This window comes from Olea europaea, chromosome 12, assembly GCF_002742605.1.
Source record: "Olea europaea var. sylvestris chromosome 12, O_europaea_v1, whole genome shotgun sequence".
In the NCBI taxonomy this organism is placed as follows: Eukaryota; Viridiplantae; Streptophyta; class Magnoliopsida; order Lamiales; family Oleaceae; genus Olea; species Olea europaea.
This window is the reverse complement of record NC_036248.1, coordinates 30,815,439-30,824,211: the sequence shown is the minus strand read 5'-3', so window position 1 is coordinate 30,824,211 and position 8,773 is coordinate 30,815,439. Positions and strand designations below refer to the sequence as shown.

The 8,773-nt window shown below is 36.4% G+C and overlaps 1 protein-coding gene across 1 annotated transcript; it reads right to left on the bottom strand.

The window, feature by feature from the left end:
- Positions 1-2,170: 2,170 nt before the first annotated feature.
- On the bottom strand, positions 2,171-4,836 carry LOC111406384 (putative serine/threonine-protein kinase-like protein CCR3). The gene has a single exon (XM_023035813.1). The coding sequence runs from the start codon at positions 4,710-4,712 to the stop codon at positions 2,340-2,342; it is 2,373 nt and encodes a 790-aa protein (XP_022891581.1). The 5' UTR covers positions 4,713-4,836; the 3' UTR covers positions 2,171-2,339.
- Between the last annotated feature and the right edge of the window lie 3,937 nt (positions 4,837-8,773).

Below are 8,773 nucleotides of genomic sequence, written 5' to 3'. Positions count from 1 at the left end.
CTCATTTTTGGCCATCCAAAAAAGCAGGTTGGCGATGAGCAACACTAAAATATTTAGGTTGTTTCAAATGACCCAATTAACCTTTGAGTCGTGTCGTCTCGATTGTAGTGTTACAATTTCCATTCAGTCATTTGGCTAAACCGACTGAAGACTAAAACCAAATAACCTCATAGCTCGAAGAGATCGTTTAACAACAAATTACTTAACAACAAATTTTCATTTCCGAGATAATCAAATGTCTTGTTTGAAGCATCTTTTTAACGCTATTCATAAGTACAATTGGTTCGGATACCTCAGTTAGTTAATATTTCTTTCCAACTCTGGAATCTACTCCTTGGCAGTAGGCAACCTAATAATACCATCACGTTTTAAAAAGCTCTAAAGCCAGGGTGCTCAAATAAGTTTCATAGTACAAGTGTTTTGGCATGTAAGATGTGTTGGACATTTGGCAGTTGTATCTATTGTTTAAACCTCGTTTAGTACACATTTTTGTAAAAATGAGAATAAAAAATATAGTCGTTACGGGATCCACACAAAAGATGGAAAGTCAAATATCGTGACTTGATGTGATGGATAACGATCATATTTTTTTATTTTTGCAGTCAAAGAATGGAAATCAAACGGGGACTTAATTTACCAAATAAGCTAGTAGGGTTTCGACCAATACAAGTGGTGGATTCCACAAGGCATAACAAAGATTTTAAGATAAAAGTGACTTATTCCTTCAAAACCCACATAGACTCAATTTGTAACTGTCAGAGTCGTGTAATAGAAATCAATTCACTCTCGAGATTGTTCAAAGTGATTACAAACCTATATGCGGGATAAAATTACATTTTTACCGTCTCTCAAAGAAAGGCAAGATAATCTTGTAACCAGTCCTAGTATTAGTCAAATGATAGCGTCGACATCCAGCAACGTAGAAGTCGTCGGGGGAGTTTAGCGTGGTGATTGGTGACCAGTGAAATGTTATTAATTCTAAGTCTATAATTGAGTCGGTCATGGCTGTAGGATATGCTGTGTGCGCCTTTTTTTCCTCCCTTGGGAACCGGCAGGTGTCAATAAAAAGAGAAAGAAAAAGAAAACGGAATCAGATTTTCAACAATTCATTCGAGTTAGTTCATATAATTTTGTATTCTACCCATTACAAGGCAAAATTAATTATTAAAATGTTCACACAATCATAATTATGCTACATCACGGGCCTTAATCCTACACAATCCTGGTTGATATTGAGCAAATAAGATTAAAAAAAAAAAAATTTCATGATTAATGAAACAATTTGACCTACCTAACATGCATGGTATTATAATCATTTTCACTGTTAAATTCAAAAAATCTCCTTTTGCAACCCCAACCAAATTTGAGTAATTTTATTCAGCATCACTAATGTTAACCATCAATCTAAATAAATTCATCTAAATATAATATTACGTTATTCATTTAATTAAATCTATCAGGTGTAGTTACCTACAGTGATGCTCTATCACCAATAATGCTAAATATCGTTACTCATAAACATTGCATAATTTTATCAATGGGAACAAAGTGTTAGGGAGGTGGCTTACCCACCGCCTACAAATATTATTACTCCACCTCTTTACTCCAAATACAATATAATTTAATTCTAGATTTATTATTATACGAAGTTGTAGAGTAAATTCCCAACGGAAAAGGGATAAATTATATTACTTTATTACCTGTTTGGGGGGTGGGTATTAATTTTATATTTAAGTTTTTGTTAATAATAGTAAATTAAGAATTGGATGTGGGTCCTTCACGTGTCTAACATGTTTGAATGTCTAACGTACTGCTTTTATTCAAAGTCAATATTTTAGCCCAACTTTATTGAAGTATATATGATACACGTCATAGAATAGCTTGGACCACTTTTTGGTAATTTAGTCGTATATCACGTTAGCCTAGTATCATTTCACACGTACCATATCTTTTGTTAAGCATCCCACCACGCACAACCACCTAAGGAATAGGCTCCTATTTGATTGGTAAGCGTCAAAAATTTAAGAATAAGTTTGGTGTACAGAATTTTTACTCACTTATTTGATATAATATCACATAACACTCTATCGTTGAACCGTTTAAAGAAAAAAATTACTTCCAATTGTCTGTTGCCAACAATGCATCTGAATAATAAGTGGACAGAAAATTATGTACAAATAGACTTTTCTAGTTTCCGGTGACTATCAACATTTTACAAAGAATCCTACACTGCAACTCATGTTAGCCCAGACGCTTTACTCTAACAAATCAACACCCACAAAAATTATATAAAAATAAATTAGAACAAAATACAAGAGAGAATTAGTTTCTCTTTTCTTTTAATCTGAAACAATGGATATTGGACCACTAGAGATGCTGCCGTGGCTATCATCACATAGAGCCAATGCTCGCTCCAAATTAGCCACAATGTCAGTCATGGTAGGCCGATATTTACCTTCTAAACGCACACAATGCATAGCGGTATAAGCCACCAGTTCCACCGCCTCGGATTCATTTATCTCCGGTGGACCAACCTGAGTGTCCAAAATTTTGGCCAATTCTCCGGCCATTATTGCTGGTACCGCATAGTCCACCACACTTATTGGTGCAGAACCCCCATTTTCGCCCGTCTTGAATAATGCTCGCTTCCCTGTCAAAAGTTCAAGTAACACTACTCCAAAACCATAAACATCACTTTTTGCTGTCAATACATTTAATCCATAATATTCTGGATCGATGTAACCAACTGTTCCAGCTGCCTTTAGTGGTCTATAATCACAATCATTTTCTGACCCTCCCATTAACGATAATCCAAAATCAGAAACTCTTGCTGTCCAGTTTGCGTCAAGCAATATGTTCGAGGACTTAATGTCACGATGAATTATGGGCGGAACTGCATAATTATGTAGGTACTCAATGCCCCGAGCAGCGTCTAGTGAAATCTTGATCCTCATTTTCCAAGAATTCATGACATTGCTAATCTTGTTGTTGTTGTGTAAATGATCATAAAGAGCCCCATTCTTCATAAACTCATAAACTAAAAGCCTTTCATCCCTCTCTTCACAATAGCCAAACAGCCTCACCAAGTGCTTGTGATGAAGCCGGGATAAGAATGCCAGTTCTGATTCGAAGGCACTCTCTTTTTCTTGAAATTTCTTTGTCTTCGGACTCATCTCACTTCGTTTGATGGCAACTTCACGACTGTCGGGCAGTTTTCCTTTGTATACAACCCCGAAACTCCCAGCACCAATCTTGTTCTCTATAGAGAAGTTATTAGTGGCTGCAGCAAGGTCTGAAAACAGAAACTCCTCTGCCCTGTCTGGATGTTTTGATGAAGTTCCACTTCTCTGGCGCCTCATGAGAATAGAACCTTGGCGCCGAAGAGTTGATGATCTCGAAGGCGGACTGCTATTAGGCTGCGGAGCACCACTAATAGTTGGCTGCACCGAGTTATGAATTTTCTTCTTCCCGAAACAAACACCAGTCCACAAACAATAAATTAAAGTACAAATCCCTGCAAAACCCCCAACTGATCCAACAATCATGAACGCTAATAAACCCCTTCTGAGACTTTTCGAAGGGGAAGGACTAACAACGGGTGGCGGCGGTGGTGGCGATGGTGGTGGCGATGGTGATGGCGATGATGGTGGTGAAATTGAAACTGTAACATCACAAGGCCTACATATATGACCATTTCCAGAACAAAGTATTTGAGTTTGAGGATATAAATTACATTTACAAGGCGTCTCCAGACATGGCCCTGGGAGAGACTTTTGCAAAGGAAGATCCTGTCCGGAAGGGTAAAACTGATCAGGCCAGCCAGAACCCCAGCAAATCACTGATAAATTGCTTGTTGTCAATCCACAAGTAAAATTCAATCCTGCAACAATAGACTCAAATGAAATCCCATCTGTAACATTACTAGAAAATTCACCCCAACAAACAACTGTTCGGTTCAATCTTCTGATTGCACAACTGTGATTCGACCCAAGGGCAAGTCCAATGTACTCATATGGCGAATTAGATGGCACATCCAACTGACCATTGTCGTTATTTCCTTTGCAAATCACAAATCCTGAATTATCCATTCCACAGGCATGTCCTCCACCAACCTGGATATTCAACATTGAAAATTTTGAAAACTCCGATTGTATAGAGACAGACATATTTTCATCGCCCCAGCACAAAACCCGATTAGTACCCTCCAAAACTCCGCAAGAAAATCCCAACCCTGATGAAATTGAGCGAAATCCCAAAGTCCCATTTGGGGCTTGAACGGAGAAAATGCCATTTCCTCGCCAGCAAATAACGTTATGCCTCGAACTGACGTTTGTTAAACCACAAATTTGAGTGTCACCAATTGTTAGAGAAGTTAATGGAGCTGAATAATTGTTGTAGAGTCTTTTGGAGTTGAAGGTTGTGTTCCAGCAGAGAAGACTGAATCCACCGGAACGGGTAGCACAGAGGGTGTCACGGCCGCCGGCGATGTAATCGAAGGAGGTTGTGGGGATTATGGGTGGCAGAAGCTGACCATTTTGCCAGCATTGAATTTGTCGAAGGGGTTGCTGGGCAATTATGGTGCAGATAGTAGTGGCAGACCCGTAGATGACGGCTACCGTTGTGGCGGAGCCACCGAGTGCACTGGCTGAGGGTGAGAGATAAGTCAGGGCGGTGAGAGAAATTATGATGGCGGCGGTAAACGGTGTCGTCATCTAAAGGGCGTTTGTTGGGAATAGCAAGTGCCCTTCATTTGTAGAGACAGAAAGGGACGTAGTCTAGAAAGAGAACGTGAAGAAACTGAGGAATATTGCCCCGTTTGGCCCCATTCCCTGAAATGAAATGGATGGAATGATATTTTTTCACGAAAAAGAAATTTTTTTTAATTTATATAAAATATTATTGTATAGAAGATTGTGTGATTGAAAATAAAAAAGAAATATAATTTAATAGGAGCATAAACCATCCAAAGAAGTGCTTATCGGAAAGAAAAAAAAAATGTGAATTTCTAAACTAAGCTCCAATTTTAAAAACTTTTTTGGAAATCTGAATTCTAAAATGATTATATTTTATTGGTAAATATCAAATATATCTAATTTTCTCACCCTATATAATAGAAAGTTTATATTTTTAAATGGTCAATATGGTAATATATTAAATTTTTTATTTGTTATTATTTTACATTTGTTAATGCCCAATAATATTTTTAGAAATGAAATTAACGTTATATTTCATACTTTTATGATATTTCATAAATTAATATGTCATATTTTAACATCTTAAAAAATAAAGTTTAATTGATATAATTTATACTAAAAAATTCTTTTCAAAAATAATTAGTTTTATAAATTTTATACAATAAAAAAATAATATTTAGTCATATAATAATGTCCAACTAAATATAAAGTACTTTTCTAGTTATCAATGCTATCAATTTAATGTTAACAACATTATTTTTGTTGACAACCAAAAATCATTCTGCTGGTTGGTAACAACTCTTTTTGAAATTTATTGTTGTTAGGAAGATGTGCTTGCTATATAGGGTTGGCAAAATGGTTCGATCCCATCTTAAATGCGGCCAGTATTTTCGAATAATGTTACTCATCTCGATTCTTACATTTTATTTATCGTATATTTTTATGTATGAATATTATTTAAAAATAAATAAAAAATACATTGGAAAATAGGGCAAGAAAATAAAATATATAAATCTTGATTCCCCGACCTGTCCCACTCTCACCTCCCATAAATATCGACCTTCTCCTTCTTGCTCTGTGTTGACCCCAAAAAGTGTTGCCAACAGATGTCGGTCCTTGTGCGCGGATGTCCAACACGCTAAGACACGAGGACGGTCTAAAACGGACGGTTCAAAGGGCGTGGGAGTAGCCCAACAACGCGGGACGGTGACGTTCGGAATCCAGCAGGTTGTTCGTGATCCGATTGTACAATAATTATCAACCGGTGTTAGTGAATGTATATGTAAACGTGTATAAACTCGATTTGTGTATTGCAAGTAAATGAGAGAGTTGAGTAAAGTGTAGTTCTTTGTATTGATTCTTGCATTAGCCTTTTGATGTTATACAAGGGAAGTATTTATAGTGGTATATGTGAAATGGGAGCCCTTAAATGAGGTGGCACATGGCCTCATCTCTTTGATTTAAACATCTTATCAGGCATGAGGTTTGACTTGCTAGCTTGCAGCACATTTATTGCTTGTGCATAGCCCCTATACTAGTGACAAGACTTGACCTTTATACTTATGACAAACGTTCCATTAATCATTCGAATAAGATCTTTATGCAGACGATCTCTTGGGAGAAGTGAACGTGGAGGACACTCCCTTGTGGTTCGGAGGCTCCTGCATCAACTTCGGGGCTTCGGCCATTTTACACAATACTTCCGCTTGAGGGCTTCAGCTATCTTCAACTAACTCCAGCATCATGGCTTCGGTTCATGGGCCTCGGCATATGGACCTTGGTTACGTCCGCAAGCCACGGTAAAAAGGCGCCTCAGCTAGTGGACTTCGGCTTGAAGGACTTCGGCCATTGCCCACCTCGACAATATATGCCACCTCGGCTGGAATGCCACGTGGTTCGGCTTGAGTGGGCCATTGGCCCAGGTGGATTGACCAAGTATGACAACACGCAACACTCTATTACCATCCTCGATCAATATTCTGAGAATTAAAAGTGAACCCACCAATTTAATTGAAGAATTTGAGATCAAAAAATTGAGTATGATAATGTTTAAAACCTCATACACCCATTGTAAAAATGTTATTTGGCCCTTTGAACATAGTCAATTTAGCAATAGTCTCATTAAACAATGTCAACGCAAATATATTTATTATTGGTAATTCATTTGTGGAATGTGATTGAAGTGGGGGTCTGGTTGTTAATTTCGCTTAAGGCCCCGTTTGGTAATCATTTTTTTCAAAATGAATTTTTCTCTCTTTTCTTTTCAATCACACATTCTTTATTAAAATAATAATACACGTAAATCAAAAATTTTTCCTTATTTCTTAACCACATATTTCACATCAATTTACTATTTTAAAATGCATTTTTACATAAAAATACCTATCAAACACCCCCTAAATATATTTATTAATTGACAGTTGATTTGAATATTTGAGTACAAATTCAAATCAATAATATGACTCGTACTAGGAGAGAAGATGAAGGACCAGAACACCAGAATATTCAAAAAGGCACAAATTTGTGGATGCTAAAATAGAAGGAAAATTTGTAGTCCTGGTCCCAAACCTTTCATTTTGCTGCAAATTACATCCTAGCCTTTCATTTTTCAGCTGTAGTCTCAAAGCTTTATATCTAATTGTAACATTAGTCCAAATCATCGATTCCATCCATAATACAGTTAGTCAACATTGAAATAGTAATTTTGACCTGAATGGACAACTTAAGTGAGGGGCTAATTTGTCAAAACAAGTTATCCAATTGAACAAAAAGCCAAAAAAAATAAAAATGATTGTCTTCTCCAAAAAACCCCACCCCCACACCCACACCAACACCAACACCAAAATTCAGAAACCTAGCGCCAATCACCACGCATCTACTTGACTTCGCACCACCCACGATCACCATTGAAAACACCACCAACGAAAACTGAAATCTCAAACAACAACACACAATCACTCAAGCTGTCTTCTCCAAAATTGTTGATTTACATTTTCTACAATAAAAAATATAAGCTAATTAAATTATATAAAAAAGACTCTTAAATGTATATGACCTCACACCTGTAAATCAGTATTCTATTAGGTTCTTTTTTTTTCGTCTTCCATTCGGGCATTGGTTATGATGGTAGAGGCGGAGACAAATGATTTATGATTCATGGTCGTGATGGAGGACGAAGATTCTTATCATGATTTGTGGTGGTGGAATTGTGTGAAGGAGGGGGGTTTGCAAGCTAGGGCGAAGACAGAATATTAGTTTAGTACGAGCAAAAAAATTTCGACGCTGAACGTCGAGATTTTGGTCATAGATTTGATGACAATAAAAAAAATTAAAACAATATTACGACAATACTAAAAACGACATTATTTATATATTACACTTGTTTCTTGCGAGTTTTTATGCTTTGATATCGTCGTACAATAATTTCATTATCGAGCTTCAAAAATCTATCTTTCTCCACATAAGCAATTGTGTTATCATTTTTCTCCCCCAACAGCGTCGAATTCTATCTTTAGATACTTAGTTTTAGTAAAAGAAAAACATGTAGAAAATGAAATCAAGAATCTATAAAGATCAATTTGAAGTGTTCAACCTTTCATACAATCTCCCAACAATTTTTTGGGCATGGACTTCATTGGGCTCCACCCCTGTTTGGGAGCATTGCCTCTTGCCATCATCTATAAAATTGTGCAAGAAAAACATGTATATAAATTGGTATAAATTAATGAAATCCAATATTTCATAGTGTCAAATATATCTCTAATAGACTAGCCTTGAGTGTACTCAACAAATTGAGACAATTTGGGACTCTGATTTTTCACTATAATGATGGAAGTCGAAAGTAAAATATGACTTAATATTTTATTGAGAGGTTTTGTATTCAAAGGTTTCATCAACAACAATACAATCATATATATTTTATTATACATCTACCATGCAAATAAATATATATAAAATATTAAATAATAGTGTGGATGATTATGGACTTCTACTATCTAGTCTTCCCGAACCATAAAGAAGATTAGGTAGTCAATTTTTAGGGGGTATTGCATTGATCAGTATCAGTGCACCATCTTCAT